The sequence below is a fragment of the Pseudochaenichthys georgianus genome, chromosome 1 (assembly GCF_902827115.2).
Source record: "Pseudochaenichthys georgianus chromosome 1, fPseGeo1.2, whole genome shotgun sequence".
NCBI lineage: Eukaryota > Metazoa > Chordata > Actinopteri > Perciformes > Channichthyidae > Pseudochaenichthys > Pseudochaenichthys georgianus.
Window position 1 is genome coordinate 20,232,638 of NC_047503.1, and position 18,748 is coordinate 20,251,385.

General features: G+C 39.5%; 1 protein-coding gene and 1 long non-coding RNA gene across 9 annotated transcripts in view; one reads left to right on the top strand and one right to left on the bottom strand.

The window, feature by feature from the left end:
* Positions 1 to 18,748, top strand: part of LOC139434510 (uncharacterized) — a 385,392-nt gene that overhangs the window by 178,044 nt on the left and 188,600 nt on the right. The gene's annotated exons all lie outside the window — the stretch shown is intronic.
* The window catches only part of micu3a (mitochondrial calcium uptake family, member 3a), a 31,315-nt gene that overhangs the window by 2,284 nt on the left and 10,283 nt on the right, over positions 1 to 18,748 (bottom strand). The window contains exons 5-14 of one of the 8 annotated variants that reach the window (XM_071202293.1): positions 15,877 to 15,924; positions 14,807 to 14,889; positions 13,954 to 14,025; positions 12,576 to 12,617; positions 9,940 to 10,035; positions 4,616 to 4,710; positions 4,353 to 4,524; positions 1,884 to 1,992; positions 1,605 to 1,762; positions 463 to 527 (exon numbers count right to left, since the gene is read on the bottom strand). In XM_071202293.1, the coding sequence (XP_071058394.1) occupies positions 463 to 527; positions 1,605 to 1,762; positions 1,884 to 1,992; positions 4,353 to 4,524; positions 4,616 to 4,710; positions 9,940 to 10,035; positions 12,576 to 12,617; positions 13,954 to 14,025; positions 14,807 to 14,889; positions 15,877 to 15,924 (940 nt within the window). Of the gene's footprint in view, positions 1 to 458; positions 528 to 1,604; positions 1,763 to 1,883; positions 1,993 to 4,352; positions 4,525 to 4,615; positions 4,711 to 9,939; positions 10,036 to 12,575; positions 12,618 to 13,953; positions 14,026 to 14,806; positions 14,890 to 15,876; positions 15,925 to 18,748 lie in introns of those variants that run through there. The other 7 variants (XM_034074667.2, XM_034112450.2, XM_071202345.1 and 4 more) reach the window with 7 other exon arrangements.

The window sequence follows — 18,748 nt, forward strand, 5'->3', positions numbered from 1 at the left end:
CAAACAGAAGACACTAAGGAACTCACTGTTGCAACTTCACCTTGAAAATGTGCCAGTTTTGGAAGTACAAGTTCTGGTTAAAGTGACTAAATGTACACATGGCATGTATTTCTTAACAAGGTTTCAAAGAGAGACAAAGCTAGCAAGGCGAAAAACACATTTAGCATGTAACAGAACATTTGACTGTAATTAAGTTGTTAGTATCTGACTTAACTCAAAATTGCATTACAGTAGAAACAGCACAATCAAGGTGAAGGTTGAACATGTGAGTTGTAAAGCCATATTACTATTGATAAGTCATATTCCAGGTCAAATGCTTATTGTAGCTGATTTGCTTGTCACTTTCAAATATGTAATGAATATGTTTTTGAAAAGAATACTCAAACTCTAGATTTCAAATTCAAATGATGAGAACAATGAAGACCAGGAACTTATTATAACGTTGTTAATGCTGGTACTTATCTGCCAGCAAGCTCCCTCTTCAGACAGGATTTAAAAGAGACGGCGCGCTCCAATGATTTATATCCCTAAGAGGTCAGTAGATAGGACGTCATAGCAGAGGAAACAAGTTGAAGAGAAGGATGGGGAATAAGAGAGGCAGAGAACAGATTTGTGAGAGGAGGGAGAGTTTGTAATGATGGCAGCAGAGATTAGTGTGGCAGAAAGAGAAAAGATGTAAGCAAAGCAAAGAAAGACAGAAAACTGTTAATGAGCCAAGACTGTGAGGCCAAGACAGACAGCATTCAAAGCATCCCATAACTTCTAGGTCCACTGCTGTGAATGTAAGTGCTGCTTTGAGCATATTTTAAGCTTGTAACAACCTTACATCTAATGTATGTGTTTAACTTCTGTTGTAAATGAGGCTCTTGAGTGTAGTGTTGTATCACAATTCCCCACTAGAGGGCAGTATCCCTCCTCTGGAAGAACACTGTGAAGTAGCTCGAGGTGATTTCCAGTTCAGTTTTTTATCGCTTCATGTAATTTGGTGATGTTGTTAGCAGCTTCTTCCTAAGAGCTGTAAACCCTGTATGGCCAAGATATAACCCCCTGAGAAAAGGCACAACCATGTCAATATGTGTATGTTCCTGCATTCCTGTTCTTAGTCTTTAATGAAAGCTCATAATCAAAATGTATTTATGGGTTTATGGTATTCCGTGTAGTTTTACACCTATGATTATTTTAAAGGGTTGTTTTTGTTACTCTGGCCGCACGATTCGTTTCCTGTAGTTATTGGAGTTCATTTGCAGGGGCAGCAGGGCGATAATGGCCAGTGTTGTTTTAAAACCATTTACAATGAACAACCTTTTAAACAGCAGGGGGTCTGGTAGTTATAGCAATTACTCTACAACTCGAACAAACAAAGCCCCCTTTATAAAAACAACTGTTAGATTGCTACCTTAATGCTGATCGTTTCCCTGTTCTAATTATTTGCCATTGTTCACATTTTCTTTTTTAAATGTGTTAACCTATGACAAGAAGGTGTCATGTCATCTTATTGTCCTCGCTGTGAATTATATTTGGCCCATCGATCTATAATTTTAGGCTGAGTAGTTAGTCTGAAAGTGCTTTTTCTCCACTGCAACACTTATTGTTTCTTTCCTCACCCTGGCTCCCCTGTGCAGCCGGTCCTTCATTATTCCAATGAACTCCTTGTAGGAGAGCTGGTCGTCGTGATCCACATCAAAGATCTTGAAGATGGTGTGTACGAGGTGACGTGTCAGCTTCAGCCCAGTGGCCACATACACCGCTCTTGCAAACTCATCTGGTAGAAGAGAGAGAAAAAACAATTCTGATTAATTCGGCCACTTGTTGTACACCAGGAACCTACCATCTGTGTGTGTAAGCAGAGACCCTCGGTGCCTGTAGCCTGCAGCACTTCCTACCTTGTCCAATGGAGCGAGAAGCAAAATTGTACATCTGCATGGCAATGGCAAAGTCCTCGAGGTTGTTGAGAAACTGGAAGAATGATCTGAACTCATCGAAGGTGATTCCCTGAAATACCAGAAAACAACACGTGAACCCCCCAGAAATTGACTCAAGGGAGAAATATATTGATGAAATATTGATCCTGTCAAAGGACGTTGACAGACGTGCATATAGCATTCAATGAGGCAAATCCACTCTGTTGTCTGAAATATTAACCAACCAAAACCAGCTGACCATAACTCATACCATCAATCAATAACTGAGAGATTCCGTGAAGAAGTCCTATTAATGACATAAAAGGTCATTAATACCAGCATTGTGTGTGCATGATATAGACAATTTCAAACCTTCTTGCAGTGTTTCATACAAAGTAGTTGCATTCAATGCTAAAGCCATTCAACAAGTAGCCGTAGAAACCCCATGCTCTTTGCTGTGCATCATCAATCTAACTTGTGACGGCTACATTAATAACACACAGTATACAGTAAACAAAACCATACACTTGAACAAATAAGGAAATGCAGTCTTTGCAGGTTAAAATGAAAGGATGCAGATTAAAATACACAGAAAAACTACTAGTGTATCTTCCCCGACATGGAGAAAGAAATAAGTAACTAAATAGCAGGATAGACAGATTGTAACTGCGGGTTGTGTATCGTACAGGTAGAGACCAACCTCCTGCTTCTCCCACAGCATGAAAAGGAAAGAAGGGAGGGACAGAAATAGAGTAGGGTTGCATAAGATGGCAATGTATAGCAATGTAGATAGATAGATAGATAGATATTCCCATGCAGCTATATGTGCACTCAAGTGTGTGTGTGTGTGTGTGTGTGTGTGTGTGTGTGTGTGTGTGTGTGTGTGTGTGTGTGTGTGTGTGTGTGTGTGTGTGTGTGTGTGTGTGTGTGTGTGTGTGTGTGTGTGTGTGTGTGTGTGTGTGTGTGTGTGTGTGTGTGTGTGTGTGTGTGTGGTCAAGTGAGGCAGTGGAGCGCTGAAGTGTGGAGAGCCACAACAGCCTCTGGGTTAGACAGTGGTGGGAAATTACAATTGCTCTAGATGGCTGGAAGGCAAGACCATAAAGCAGGAGGAAATCAAACAGATAAAGGATAAGGCAAGGTATCTGGTGTTATCTAAAATGTGCAACATTTTCTAATTACACATTTTACTACCACCTTTTGGTTATTCTGCAGTTATCATGTTTTTTTTTGCTTCACATTTTTAGTCCATGCTTCAAAGAGGACCTTATTAACTTTAGGAAATGTTAACTGATTATTACCTGACATCCTTACGGGGCCATTCATTCCCAGAACTACAGCATACAACAGGGGATGGGTCTTTTAACAGGGGGTACGTGAACCCTATGCGGTCCTCACAGTTACTGCAGGGAGGTCACCAATTATTGGCAGATAATACTTTGAATTTTTTTTTGCTTTTAGAGACTAGAATGTCTGAAAAAACTAATTGGACCACCTTACTTTACAAGAGTGTATGTCTCAAAGCCATTGGGTAGGACACAATGTTTTGTGTCGAAAACTACATTTAAAGGAACGTTAACATGTTATTCAGATTTTGTTGTTGTTGTTAGATAAAGATAGTTTTATTCTAGCGAACCAACACAAAACACGCAAAGACGCAAATAAATGACTTTACATAGTACAATAACATCCACGGACAAACAGTCAATGTAAGGTCATATTCATTTTGATGACATTTGCCGCTTTCACACCAAGTACTTTGCCGTACTTAGTTCAAAGTACTTAGTCCCGCCAAACTCTTTAGTCCCGTAACTGTCCTAGTAAATCGCATTCACACCGGAATAAGTCCCTGAGGGAGGATTAGGCAAATTAAGCCGCTAATGTCACTTCTTCTTCTTCTGCTTTAGGTTTACTGGCAGGCCGCAAACAACTTCACGGCGCATACTGCCACCCGAAGTCCCGGAGTCCTCCGGAGTCCGGGACTTTGGGTGGCAGTAAATTGCCATCCGAAGCCCCGGGTAAATCGCCAGAAGCGGCGACACCTCCTCATCACTCCACCAATCCCACGTTTTATTTTGTTTTGCCATAAGTTAGTCTCTCTTCGTTGGTGCGCTGGGCTAATGCTAATGCTAATAATGCTAATAAAGCAAATAAAATGGCGGCTTCACAAAAACTGTTCAGAGTTTTACGGGGCGTGGTTTGCAATTCGCCCAGCCAATCAGAAATTGGAACCTTTTTCTCCCCAGGAAAGTCCTCTCTACCAGGGACTAAAAAAGGGGTGAAAAGGTTCGAAAAAAAGTTCTAGTTCCAGATCTTTTTGGTGTGAATGCAAAATCCCAGGAACTATCGGAACTATTCCTGGGAAAAGTACTCCGGTGTGAAAAGCGCCTATAGATTTGATAGATTTTTAGTGTGTGTTCCTTGGAAAAAACAGTATGCTTGTATGTAGTTTACCTTCTCGTCAGGTATACAGTGGCGGACATTCTCCAGGTAGGCGCTGATGTTCTCCACATTGGTGAAGCGAAGCAGGATTTTGGCAAAGTCTTCTTCACTGATGGTGGTCATTCCTTTAGAGTAAGTCAGAAACTCAATTTCCAACATTTCTGTTTGGAGGTTATCCATAAACCTGAAAAACAGCCAGGACAGGAAAGGAGGAGAAATATATTTTACCTTAAGCTTTATCAAAATAAACATGTTGCTATTTTGTGAATTTGTACCTGTAGAAGTCATCAAATGTAAGCTCTGCTTTCCCTTTCTTCCCAAAGAAATGGACCAATAGGGTGGTGTCGATTGTGCTACTCTCATCTGCTCGCTATGAATCATCAGAGAGGGAAAAGCGACAGAGAGGATCAATGAGTGACTGATCAATAAACATCAAGCAATGTGATTGGAGGAAAAGCAGTGGGCGGGTCAAGTCCATCATCATCAATCCAACATGGCAACCGTGGTGCCAGGCTAGCAGGAAGCATCAACAACAAACTGTCAATCAAACGATCAGCTCAGACAAACAGTCAGCGGCCATCATGACATCAAACCGGTCTAGGCAGCAACTATGTTTAGGTTAAACCTCTTAAATGCGATGAGTATTGTAATAAATAACAGGCAGGTTCACAATATTCCCACAATGATGGCAAAATGAAACTTAGATGAAAAACTTTAAAGCTTTCAATATAATTAAGTAAGTGAAGAGAAAAATTGACAAAACGGGGGTAATAAGGTAAAATGGACAGAAATGTTTTTGTCCATTTTACTATTTGCATTCTACAAATCAATATTATCCTTATCATTTGTTTTTGATAACAAAGAAAGGATATTAAATGAGAGGTATGGAGATATTTTTTTAATTTCATGCTGCCTAGACTGGTGAAGAGAGTTGCTGTAGCAGCATGAAACACAGACATCTTCTGGTCTGGTGAAGACACAGGGAGGGTTCGGACAGCAGAACACAAAGAGACACAGAGACACAATGAAAAACAGAGTCATGCAAATATTCATCGAGCCGGGAGCTGTTGAGCAAGAAAGTATAAGAAGGAGACACGAGCTGGAGAGTGTAGTCAATTGAAACAGCAGAGGTGAGAGAAAGAGAGATGGACAACTAATGGCGAGACATACAAACACACATAACGACATGCACTTCTCTGAATGCCACATTGACACTCATACACAACTTTGAATCAACAAGAGCAGCACGCATCAAACACACATAAGCACAAATGCAGAGAACAAAGCCGATCCCACCTTTTTCCGTCAACAGACGAGAATTATAGTGTTATATTTTCAACCTTTTGTTTTCCTTGTTATATTTTGACTCTGGTAACATATTCTTTAATTGAATATTTTGACTGTCTGGCTTCCCTCCACAGTTTGCAAGCATGTTTAAATGATTGATCCGGGTCATTTGAAACACATTTTACAGGCTTTGGGATGTTTGCTCTCGTGCTATAATTTGTTGCTGAACATTTTCTAAATCCCTTACAAAAACAGGGTGAGTTTTATAAGGCTTCAAGGAAACTGTGCTAAGTATGTAGTTCATGTCAATGCTCCCTTACACATGTATCTCAGAAAAAGGTGATTGTGCTTTAGCGCAGTTCCAGAAAAGACTCAGCCAGCTTCAGTGCTTAAAGAAAGGATGTCAAACGGCCATCTTTATTCTCTCTATCTGCCATGCCCCACCCAGCCAACCCCCTCTGTCCAATCCACGGCCATGCTGAGCTATATGCAGACATATCAAGTCCTTCTAAAGTGGAGAAGCATTTCCATCATCAAGATATTGATCATCATCACAACCACAATGCCATTTGTGGTTCTACCTCAAGAGTAAAATCCTAAAATCCGACGTGGGACAAAAAGAAAATGTCACACAAAATCACACAGGTTTACAAACTATAAAGATTCACATCTCTGACAAATGTTGAATCTGTTGAGTTGTTTGTAGCGTATTGTTTGTAACAATCCAAAGACAAATTACAAGGAAATCAGAAGCATATTTTTCTATTTCAAGAATGAGATGGATGACACCCACTTATAGCCACCAAACGACACTATTAATAATCTAATATGGTGAGATGTAACAGATTAGGGACTAACCAAATTTGAATGGACATACACTGTAGTCACATAACTCAGAGGATAAATATGTCTTCTCGGAAACAACATTTAAAGTAAACCGTCTTTTAGGGCCACAAACATTTGTGTGACTCGTATCATTCAGTCTGTTTCTGATTCACATTGCAGTCTGGTCTCAGTCTTTGATTAGGAAGTCTTCTTTGATATAAACACCTCCTATTTAAGTGTCTTGTTTTCGTTGTCTCACTTATTCCAAGGTCTTTTCTTTAAGTCTCTGATTACTGACAAATGAGGTAAAGTTTCATTTACTCTTTTATCTTGTGACTGACACATTACTGATGTCTTATGACACATGAGCAGTTCATACATCTAGACAGCATCCAGGTGCTGAGCCTCTGGTGAATTTTTTTTGTTCTCTTGGTCATTGGCATCTTTCTCAAATACAGCAAACAATACTAAGCTTTAAAAAATTCCAACCAATGTGAGGTTTTTTTAGTTGCTCTATTTTGTTTTTACAGAGTAAAGGTACAACACAAGTGTGATCGTATGATTATGTGTTAATGTTACTTTCCAGTTTGTTTGTTTCCCTGCAAGTGTGTTGTGTTCGAAGTCCATCTAAGTCTGACCTCAGGTAAGACGTAATGCCAAACTGATCAAAACAAGCTTATCATTCCTGGAAGTGTGGCAGCAGCAGTGTGAGCTCATCATCCCCATGAAGACGTAATGGTTACCACGCCCACAAGGCACGAGCCAACACCTGGTGTGTCTATTTGTCCATCTGTGTGAGTGTGAGCGTTTCAACAGACTTTGATCATGGAGCTGAAGGTAAAAACAGTAATTACTGATGTAAACACTAAACGTTCTTCCTCACCCTCCCTATCTGTGAGGAATACCTTGGAGGAAGAGCTCATTGTCGCTCTTTAGTCACGTCAGTTAGACTGTCAGTCACACACCTTACAGAAAACCCTCCCTTTCCCCCCCTCCTGTTTTATCTCTCACCTTGTGTGTCTCCCCCCATCACTTCTTTCTCTTTAATCCTGACTCTGCTCTGATTTCCTTTCTCCTCCTGCTACCCGTCAGTACCTCCTTCACCTGACAAACATGAAGGTGATTCGCTCTTTCTTTCCCTCCCTCCTGCTCAGCCTGTCAGTCAGTTCCTCCTTCTCCAGACAAAAGCAAAGATCTATAATGGTGACTAATCTGTTGAGTAAACACATCTCTCTCTAAATGCAACCTGCTTCTTTCTTTTCTCCTAAAAGTGTTTCCCGAACTTCTTCTCTCCCCCACCCACTTTGTTCCTCACCATTTGACCTGTGTCATCTTCTCCCACCTGTTTGTTGTCTCCCTGATTGTATCTCTTCCCTTTTTTCTACCCCCTCAGGTTCCCTATGCTTATCTGATGTGGTAAAGATTTGTTACAGTTTTAAAATGTTCTTTCACTTGTAATATTCAATTTTTAGTTTTATATATTTGAATCACACTTTCAATGCCTCTGTTTTTCTTGCTTTTATTTTCCTCCCCCATAGTCTGATTCGCCTGTTCTGTCCGTTTGACATCCCGTCAGATGAAAGGCTGCTGGGTGTAAATACAAGGTCAGTCCCATTATGCTCCACTGTCATTATCTCCACCTCAGCTTCCGCTGCCACCAGAGCACATAGCCTGTCATTAGTCACTTAGCTTACTAGCACTGTTAGCTGTTATTTATCATTCCCAGTAGCTTCACCTTCTGTAAGGAAGACTATTTTAGTTTCACATGCACAAGCCATTGGCTTGCCACAATGGGACAGTCTGCTGACAGACAGCATTTTAAACAATGCAAAATGTTTTGATTTTTAGTTCCGTTTGATTTCAACTGATCGTAGGCCATTCTAGTCTGTTTCAAGATGGCAATGGCAGTTTGTCTCGTCCACCTCTTTGGTTGACTAAAATATCTCAACGACTTTTAGATGGATTGCAATTCATTTTCGTACATATATTCATGTTCCCCAGAGGATAAACCCAACTAACTGATTTTGACTCTACTGCCAGAGGTTGACATTTCTTTTTGTCATAGTGAATTGTCTCTACTATTATTGGACGGATTGCCATGAGAAATCTGTAATCTTTCAAACACTGGTTCACGATTAAATACCTGCAAGTTAATAACGTGTCCCTCACTGTACTTTGTGTTTAGTGCATTCTGACCCGCTACACATGGCATACTCTACTTAATGTAATATCAACAGTATTATTGTTTTTAGCATGTTAGCATGCTGACGTTTGCATTGAACTTAAAGGTCCACTTTGTTTACATACAGCCTAACAGATCTACTGCATGGCTGTAGATAGTGGGTCTTGTTTTTCTAAATCTATCCAAAAAATGTATTAATAAAACATTTTTTAAATCTTGAATGTTGAAAGTAGATATATAGGGTTGTTTGAAAGCATTACAAAAGCAACAGACCATTGTGTTTCTACCTCAGTGAGTGGTGCTATACCAATCCAGATTTTGTTTCTGCTTTGCTGTCAGCCTTCTTATAATTTTAAAGTGTCTTAAACATGTTGTTGAGTAAACTCAGAATGACTAGACATCAAAGCTACAACACTAGCCACAATACAGCACAGATAACAATGCACGGATACACATACAAAAGCATAACGAAGAGACCAAACGGCAGTAGGCAGGTGAGAAACAGAACAGGTTATCAGAATACGCACATTACAGCATCTATTATCGTACTACCATTATTGGATCAATACTGTCACACCAATACAGTAGGTAAATCCTTAAAAAACAATATTCTCCAAGAACAAATATTAAGAACTCAAATGTGTCCTTCAATAACAAATGAGTGACACAAAGAAATGGGTGAGACACTTCAAATGTTTGGAGGAGCCTGGAGTTATCTTTACCCACAACTTTCTCTCAGTTGCAGATGAGATCACTTTAATGAACATATTCTGTTCAGTGCAAGAAAGTCTATTAGAACTCATCCAAACAAAAATGATTTAATTTTTTTATAAATGGAGGAATGACAGTATGTATCATACTTAGGGGTGTAAAACAGTATATAGAGATACTTAGAAATCAGAATTATATAGGAAGTAATGTTTATAGGTAAGACAGAATGAAAGAAAGATGAGAGTCTATGTAAATTATTGGTATCAAGCCAAACCAGAATAAGTGTGATTTTTTCCATATAAGTCCATATTGACAAACATGTTATTTTTATGGCAATGAGAACATGTCAATCAAAACATTTGCTATCTGCAAAAACGTTTACGCATGATTGCACTACAAAAGTTAAAAATAAAGGCCCTCAAAGCTTTTATTTTGAAAGAAAAAATGTCTAGTCTTATTCTGGCCAAGCTTGATTCAGCGACATAACTCTGGATCTATAGGGGGAGTTGGAGGATCAACAATAACTACAGGGAACTAAAGAGGAAGAGTGATGGATGAAGAATGGGGGGACAGAGGACAGTAGGGTCAGTGTACCTCTGCCAGGTCAGAAAAAAGGACTTGACTTGCGCCTCGCCTCAGAACGTCCCAGTAACTCCGCGCCACAAACTCCTGACTGTCTTTTTTTAGCACCTGTAGGAGCGGTCAAGCAGGGCCAGGGTCAGTTCACCTACAACTCAACCACTTTATGAACATCAGCTTCCAATGTTGACTCTATCAAATCTCATATACAAACAGATAGATTGATTTATATGTTATCATTACATTACTTATACTGTACATATAGAGCATATTCATGAACAGTGTGTTTTGAACCCTATTGAACTACCTTCTAAGGGAAACTTCATATTGTTCCGTTTTGAAAAACCGGAGAGAACAAATAGTAAACTAACTAGTACTAAGGTACTGGAAATGTTTTGCTAACTCTACATTGGTGAGTGCTGTTTATTAGAATAATTAGCAAAAAACAACTAGTAAAGAGGGAAAATGTGAATGTTTATAATAGTTGTTCTGTCATCACTACAGTTTAGAGTAGTGATATCCATTTGTAATGTTAGATTTAACAATACATTCACCCTATCAACTGTGATAAGCACCAGGCATAGAAACCCCTGTAATTGTTTCAAACAAAATAGGAATGAAGGGATGATCAAATGTAGGTTTATGTAATTAACCTCTAAAGTAATACAAATTCTCCGACCCAATTTTTTTTCAGATGAGTCGTCTGAACATTTTGCTGTCCCAAACGCCACAAAAAAGAGCTGCTGCCTATCTGAACGTATCCTGCTTTGATAAAAGTCGACCATGCTGCCTATCTCCTGACCACCCACCACGCCTGTCTCTCCAGGGACAACGCAGCAGCAGCCATTTTAACATGACCCTGCACTGCTCTTAACTTCACAGTGACAATGCAGCTATCAATCATGACACCGACAGAAGGAGGAGGTGTGTGTGTGTGTGTGTGTGTGTGTGTGGTGTGCGTGCGTGCGTGCGTGCGTGTGTGTGTGTGTGTGTGTGTGTGTGTGTAAGAGACATAGAGAGAGAGAGAAAGAAAGAGTGCTTCTAGTCTGACAAGAGGCCAGTGGCTGGTAGTTTACAGTTACTGGACAGCACACATCCATTCTGACATTTTTGCTGCACTATACTACATCTGCATCAATACATTTTCATCACCCTTGGGCTTTAGCAAACATGTCCAGTGGTTATCATCATATCTCTCTGTAGCCTTGAAATGTCCTGCTCTCTATGCGTGTTAACAAACCCCCAGCAGAGACAGAAACATTGCCAAACAAACAGCACACGTCCCAAAACAGTCTGAAATGGACAGTGTCTGATTGTGTTTAAAGCTTTAGAGTGCCTCAAGTCATTTTAAATCACATCACTCTCTTTTTGCAAGAGTTCATCTCTCCTGACCCTGTAAATCTATTACTCCTTCACAGCCATCCCCTCTCCATTCATCCCACCCTCTGCCATCGTCCCCCGATCAATCAGCCAGCTGACCTGACAGATGGATGCTCTTGAAGGAAGTCTCTCTCTATCCCGCTTATTCTTTCTTTTCATTCATCCTTTCAACTGTCTACTGTGTTCGTTTGACTGACAACAGAGGATCAGGTGGACCGGGTCAGGGTTAGGCGTTTTTCAAAGACCAGGTCAGGACACAAAAGTGGGTGACAGAGGCATTAAACCAAGTCCTCTAAGTATCCCAATATAATTGACATATACACCTTACAAACGTACCAAAGTCCCCGGAATGAAAGGGTGAATTTGACTTGACAATTTACTTGACACTCTATTGGACAGAGGCAGCAGTGCTTCCTCGCTGAGCTTTGGATGAGAAGGTCTATACCACTCTTGAGTTTGAATAGTAAATATGAAGCTAGAATCAGGTGACGGTTAGCTAAGCATAAAGAATGTAAGCGGGGGAAACAGCTAGCCTAGCTCGGTTTGAAGTTAAAAGAGAAGCCTACTGATAGGCACAGGGACTCTCTGCAGTATCTTTGTCACCGTAAGTTTGCCAGGCAACCAGAAGAGAGGTCCCAAGAAATAGTGTTACGCACAATCCCCTATTAAAACCACAACACACAGTGCACATAGGTGTAATTACAGGTGTTGGTAGGCCGATTCCAGTACCTGAAATGTTTCATTGGACTAGGCTAGCTGTTTCCCCCTAGCTTGCTTCCAGTCGTAACACTTAGCTAAGCTAACAGGCAGTTTGCTTTAGCCATATCATTTATAGATTTAAGAGTGGTATTGATCTGCTGACCTCACTATTGGCAAAAAAGTGCAAAAAAGCGCAAAAAAACTATTAATTATTTACGTAATTATTCACAATATTGCCCAATGCAAATTAGGATGATTGATTGAGACATTTTACCCAAAAATAAGGTCAAAGAAATTATAAATGTTTTGATTAGTAAGATGTTATGCAGAAAACATATGTCCAACATGACCACTTATTATTTTATCACCACAATGTTTAAGTCCCATATGTGGTTTATTTAAAACAATTACGTTTTCTGCCTTCTTTTACAAATGAAACAAAGTATTATGTCGCAATTTAGCTAACAGAAACAGCTAGCTGTCTGTTCCTCTGTTTATCCTTCCATCCATTTCTTAAACCATCAAAATACGAGCAGAAGAGAGACTAAGGGGTTATGGTTTTGGATACATACGCTGTTCATGGGGGCAACCTGATATCCATAGAGCTGCATACTCTAGCACACAGAGAGGGACACGAGAAAGAGGAGCACAGAGCATGCAGCCAGAGAGGAGGAGGGAGGAAGAGAGAAGGTAAAATACATGTTAGTACATGCAGAGAGGCTGTGGATACGCTCTTCAAAGGGATGTGTCATTTTCAACACATCCGTGATCACATTTTAGAACAACACACACTTTGCATTACAACACTGTTTGAAACCCATCCAACACTTGGTTTGGGAGTAAAAGACAATATATATTTGTACAGTTACAGTAAAAAAAATAATATTATTCCATATTTAGGTCGGCAACCTTGAGAGCCTTGAAAGGAGCCGATATAAATAAAATGTATTATTGTTATTATTATATTTGGGTTGGCAGATATTTGACATTTCTGTACAAATCACTTTTAAAAAAGCAGCACTATTATATTTTTGTATTTAGATGTATAGCACATATTTTGTATAGTATTTTATATATTCTGTACAGTTGTTTATTACTCTTTTGTATATATATATATATATATATATGTTCCTTGTACATTTCTGGTAGTATTTGTGTCATGTTTTATTGTATTCCATTTTTCCATTCCACATTTTTACGATACACAATACTTTTTTTAAATAATATATGTGGTTAATTATTATTGAAGTCTCTCACTATGTTAATGTTATGCACCAATACACATTAATTGTATGTGAAAACCTTCTTGGCAATAAACTAGATTGGATATTCTGATATTGGCATATCTAGATATTAGCTGACATATTGTCATTTGGCTCTAATTCAGCATGAAGGTTTTCAAGCCTGCAGCTATAATGATAACAAAACATTGTTCAGTGTAGTAAACCATAGTGACCTCTGTTGTTCAAAAACAATCACAGAAGTGTCAAAAAAGACATATTCTTTTAAGAGTTTATCCCATATAACAAGTTCACAGTAAAACAGAGGAGATACCACACTGTCAAAACAGTCTCTATAAGGGAGCATGCACTCAAACATGATTACATGAAGGGTTTATCTAACTGTAATACTTGCTTAAATATAGATGACAACAAACTTGGATGATGATCTGTCTTTTTCAATACATCCATAAGACACAGCATTTGTTTTACACCTTAAGAAACCGAGAGGTGATGGATGCATTAAAATGCCATTTTAAAAGGGAAGGAACTTACAGTAATGTGTTATTTTTATATTTTAACTGGTCCATTAACCAGAAGTTAAATAGCAGCATCACTGACGTCCATAGTATTAATGTTTTCTTCACAATTGGAGCGATTAGTGAAATAAGTTCATCTATCTCTCCTCACACACAAACACACACTTGTCCCAGGTTACCAACTTTCTTACCAGCTGTGCCGACTTCTCCGCATCTCCTTTCCTCCCTCTTTTTTCATTTTTTTTCCGGAAGATCTCCTGAAGCTATAATGAGAGAAAGCTCTGTTTGAAGCTTTGAAATGATCATATGCACACAAATTCAATGAGTGCACAGGTTGAAGTTAAATAATTGTTTTCATACTGGTCTATGATATGATTCAAGTATGGGCCTTTTGACAACTTGATTAAGAGATTGTTTGTCTCTAGTTTGACATTTAAAGGGATTTATGGTCACATATTGTCTACTCAAAGTTGAATCAATACTGAAACGCTTGATGCAGAGAACTTCAGTTGTGTTACTAGTAATAGTTAATTCATCACTATTCCCTTTGATTGACTACAGATGTCAATTTTCAGCAGAAAGATCAGAGCTTATCACCAAACACTAATTTGTTAAGGTATACTCCCACAAGATCATCAGCCATTACCATCCCACTCCCAGCAGCCTCCACAGGGATTATCATCACTTCCTGCCTGCAGCAGTGTTTTCAGTTGAAAATCTGTTGGTCCAATCCCACAGGGAAAGTGAGACACATGCAGCCATCTAGGTTTAATTCTAAAGAAATTATTTTACTCAAATGCTCTATAGATTATCCGTTGAAAAGTAAAATGGAAATCAGCTTTTAAATGCTGTGAGTGTAACAAATAGCTTCAGGCCTTTGGGATTCAAGGTTCATAAAAACATGAATCGTCCATCCCTGTTTCACTTCACAGTTATTCTAAATATCTATGATATCATAGCATTGCCCATCTGTGTCAGGAGTGATGTTAAAAATAACATTAATTCAGTCATTGGGTGGATTTTCTCCCAGTATCCGAGACTCACCACCAAGAACTCCCTCTTGTCCACCATCTGGTTGCCGTCTGCATCAAACATATTGAAAGCAATCTTAAAGCCAGCATGGGGCTCTGGAGAACAGAAAGGAGAGAACATAGGGTGAGGGTGTGTGTGTGTGTGTGTGTGTGTGTGTGTGTGTGTGTGTGTGTGTGTGTGTGTGTGTGTGTGTGTGTGTGTGTGTGTGTGTGTGTGTGTGTGTGTGTGTGTGTGTGTGTGTGTGTGTGTGTGTGTGTGTGTGTGTGTGTTAAGCAATTATAAATCCAGAAATAGCATGGGAAGAAGTGGTATACAGGCTATACAGGGGGAGGTGGGGCATGTGCATAAATATATATGGACTTTAAGATATAGTTAATATGTATTTATTTATTTATTGAACAATTCGATTTACTTTAAAGGGGACCTATCATGCAAAATGCACTTTTGTACGTCTTTTATACATGAATATGTGTCACCGATGTGTCAGGGAACTCACCAAGTGTCAGAAAACACAACCCTCTCTCTTTTCCTCCACACCCAAATCTCTAAAAACGGGGCTGCAACGGATCTGATACAGACTGGTACAGATTTGAAATTGTTCTGACGTCAGAAACGGGGAGCTCCGCCTATATGGGCAACTCCCCACCTATCAGGGGAATGAGAGGTTGCCGTGGCATGGTAACAGCATCGTGCCTCGCCCCCCTCCTTTGCAGGGGGGCGTGGTCAGCTGCAGCTCATTTGCCACAGAATCAGCCCTTGTGAAGACAGGGCTGGAATAGAGCAAATAGAGCGAAATGAGGCATGGCTAAAATGCATGATCTGTTTGGTATTTTGAAAAAAATGTTTTATATAGGTATGGCCCTAAAATATATTGTTAAAATATTGCATGATAGGTCCACTTTATGTTGTTTCTCCTTCTCCGTGTCTCTCTCTTAATTTCCTTCTTACCCCAAGGGAGAAAAAAACATTTATTATCATTATGGTAGCAAAGCGTCTCCCAAAATAAGCACAGCATACTGCTAGAGTAAAATCAGAAGGCAGAAGATGAGAAGAGGATTTGTAAAGAGACTGAAAAGACTCACTTGTCAGGATGCAGAGCAGGAACAGGTACTCTGTGTATGAGACGACGCCTGGTAATGAGACCAAGACAGAGAGAGTTAAAGAAAAGGGAACATTCAACACACACAATGTTTACAGATGTTCAAAGACCACACACACACACACACACACACACACACTCATAATCCCCCCCTTTCATGAAGATAGTATCTAAAAATGTGTCTTGGAGCTGAGCTGCCAACAGCCATTTGACCACACAGCGTTTCTTTTTCCACACCCCAAGTGTCCAAAGTAAAGACACTGGTTGGTGGGGGGGGTGTGTACATGTGTATGTGTCTGTGTTTGGATAAGCAAGTGAAAAATGTCTCAGGAGGTGATCCTTTCTTGCCTCAGGCCCATTTAGGAATCTGTGTAGCTCTGTCTCATCTCTCTCTCGCTTTTTCGCTTTCTGTCTGATGGCTCAGATAGTTCAGGGTGACTCGCTTGAGTGTTACGGGAGACTGCTTTCCCGTGTGTGTGTGTGTGTGTGTGTGTGTGTGTGTGTGTGTGTGTGTGTGTGTGTGTGTGTGTGTGTGTGTGTGTGTGTGTGTGTGTGTGTGTGTGTGTGTGTGTGTGTGTGTGTGTGTGTGTGTTTCAGTGAACATGACACCAATGAAAACTAGTGTGAGCCTAGTGTTTTCCTGATGCCCGACTGCTTTGTGTAGAGGAGCTGGTTTGGAACTGAATTCTCTTTTCCTCATGTAGCCTGAGCTGTGTAAATACCAGGAGATACACTCTGAAAGTGCTCGGGTTTCTCAAATACATTCTGCGTGTTTGTGCTCACAGACTTTCAGGGAAATGTTGTTACTAATCCTCATTAGGAGAAAACCTCTCCATCAAAGTCAATGATCAGTGTAAACTAAACTGAATGTAGGTGATAACACTATGTTTGCTATTTGTATATTTAAATTACATTATTTATGCAATTCACTGATTATTATATTCTATTTAGAAAAGTCTGCTTATAATTACTATGCATAGTAAATACAAAAAGATATATGTTTACCTTCTATTAAATAGCACATTTTTTTATAAAAGTATTCTGTAAGGGATCACTGTCATACTGACATTTTCATATGACAGGAGCACTGACTTATGATCACTCAAATAAAATGTATCCTTTGCGTATACTTTATATGCTTTTGAACTGGTGATAGGGTTAGAAAATCTTAAACATCCATCTAGGTCCACATTAGTGTTGAACATTCTTTTCAATAAGCTACACACAGACACACACACACACACACACACACACACACACACACACACACACACACACACACACACACACACACACACACACACACACACACACACACACACACACACACACACACACACACACACACACACACACACACACAGTAAGAAAGCCGGTTTAGGTAAGAAAAACAACACATTATTTGTAAAGAGGTACTGTTGAATAGTGTGTGTGTGTGTGTGTGTGTGTGTGTGTGTGTGTGTGTGTGTGTGTGTGTGTGTGTGTGTGTGTGTGTGTGTGTGTGTGTGTGTGTGTGTGTGTGTGTGTGTGTGTGTGGTATAAATATGTACTCTTTTCATCAGTAAGGAACATGTGTGTTAAGAGTTGGAGGCCAGCCTCTCAAAAAATCATTCAATGATCTCAGCTCCTCTTCGCATTGTGTGACTAAGCAACAGTCTTGTTTATATTCAAAAACGTTCACAAGATTTTCTGTTGACTGGGATCAGCTGATTCTCAACACTATTTGGTTTTGTCGGTATCTGGGAAGTCCTTAGACTTCAAACAAGCAGTGTCATTTTATTTTATTATTATTTTAAAATTGGTTTCGGGATGCAATGTCTTATACACTGTAAAACCAGGAGAAAACCAGTTATTTTTCCAAGCTACATTCCTGTATTTCACCTTGTATACAGATGTGTAGGTTATATTCGTATAACCTACATATATATATATATATATATATATTTGTATGAGAAAAGAGCATGTGGCTTCCCAAATCCCTATCCCCTCCAGGCTCCAGTGATGCAGAGCCAGTCACTGCTTTACCCCCAAAGCAACAATGTGGTGTATGAAACAGCAGGCTGGTTCCCTGTGGAGAACAACATGCTGGAGTGGCAGACAGAGGCTGAGGCACTCCAACCATTATGGGAAGAGACACAGTCAAGATGCACGAGGAAAATCTGAAATATTCACATGGACTCTAAAATGTAGTGCATAACTGTGTATGCCATTTTTCCATCTGTATGTGCGTACTTTGAATACAATTTTGAAAAGTGTTTTCAGCACTGAAGTGTCATTTTTTGAGTCTAAGAAATACGTGTCAGTAAGCTAAAGGGAACCTGCAGCAAAATCAGAAATGATATAAGTGTTTTCAGTTGACACTAACCAATCTCAAACACCTGTGTAAAATACTTGGCTTTTTGCCACCTTAAAACATTTTTTAAACATTTCTTAAAATGAATGTTTATTTCATTTATTTCCTAACTGTCACTACTGGATTTTTAAAAGGTGGCATAATAAATACAGGAAGCAGGCTTTTAGGGTTGGGAGTATGTGTGAGGAGTTGCAGGTTTTTAAGAGAGAAAAGTGAGAAACCAGCCATCAAGACAACGACAGGCAGCACAAACTGAATATTAGCCTACAGTCATCATCCACACTTATCTTACTGAGCCTCTAAGGTTGGAAATGGTAACTTTGGTAACAGTCTTATTCCATCACCCATCTTCAAGCTCAGCCTTTTTTTTTTAACCCAACTACCCATCACAAGTTTTGTGATGCCAAATTTGACCAGTGGTGTAAAGTGGGGCACACTCACACAAAGACAAGCCACTACAATATAATATATGTTCATGAATCTTCGTTATGAATGTACAAAG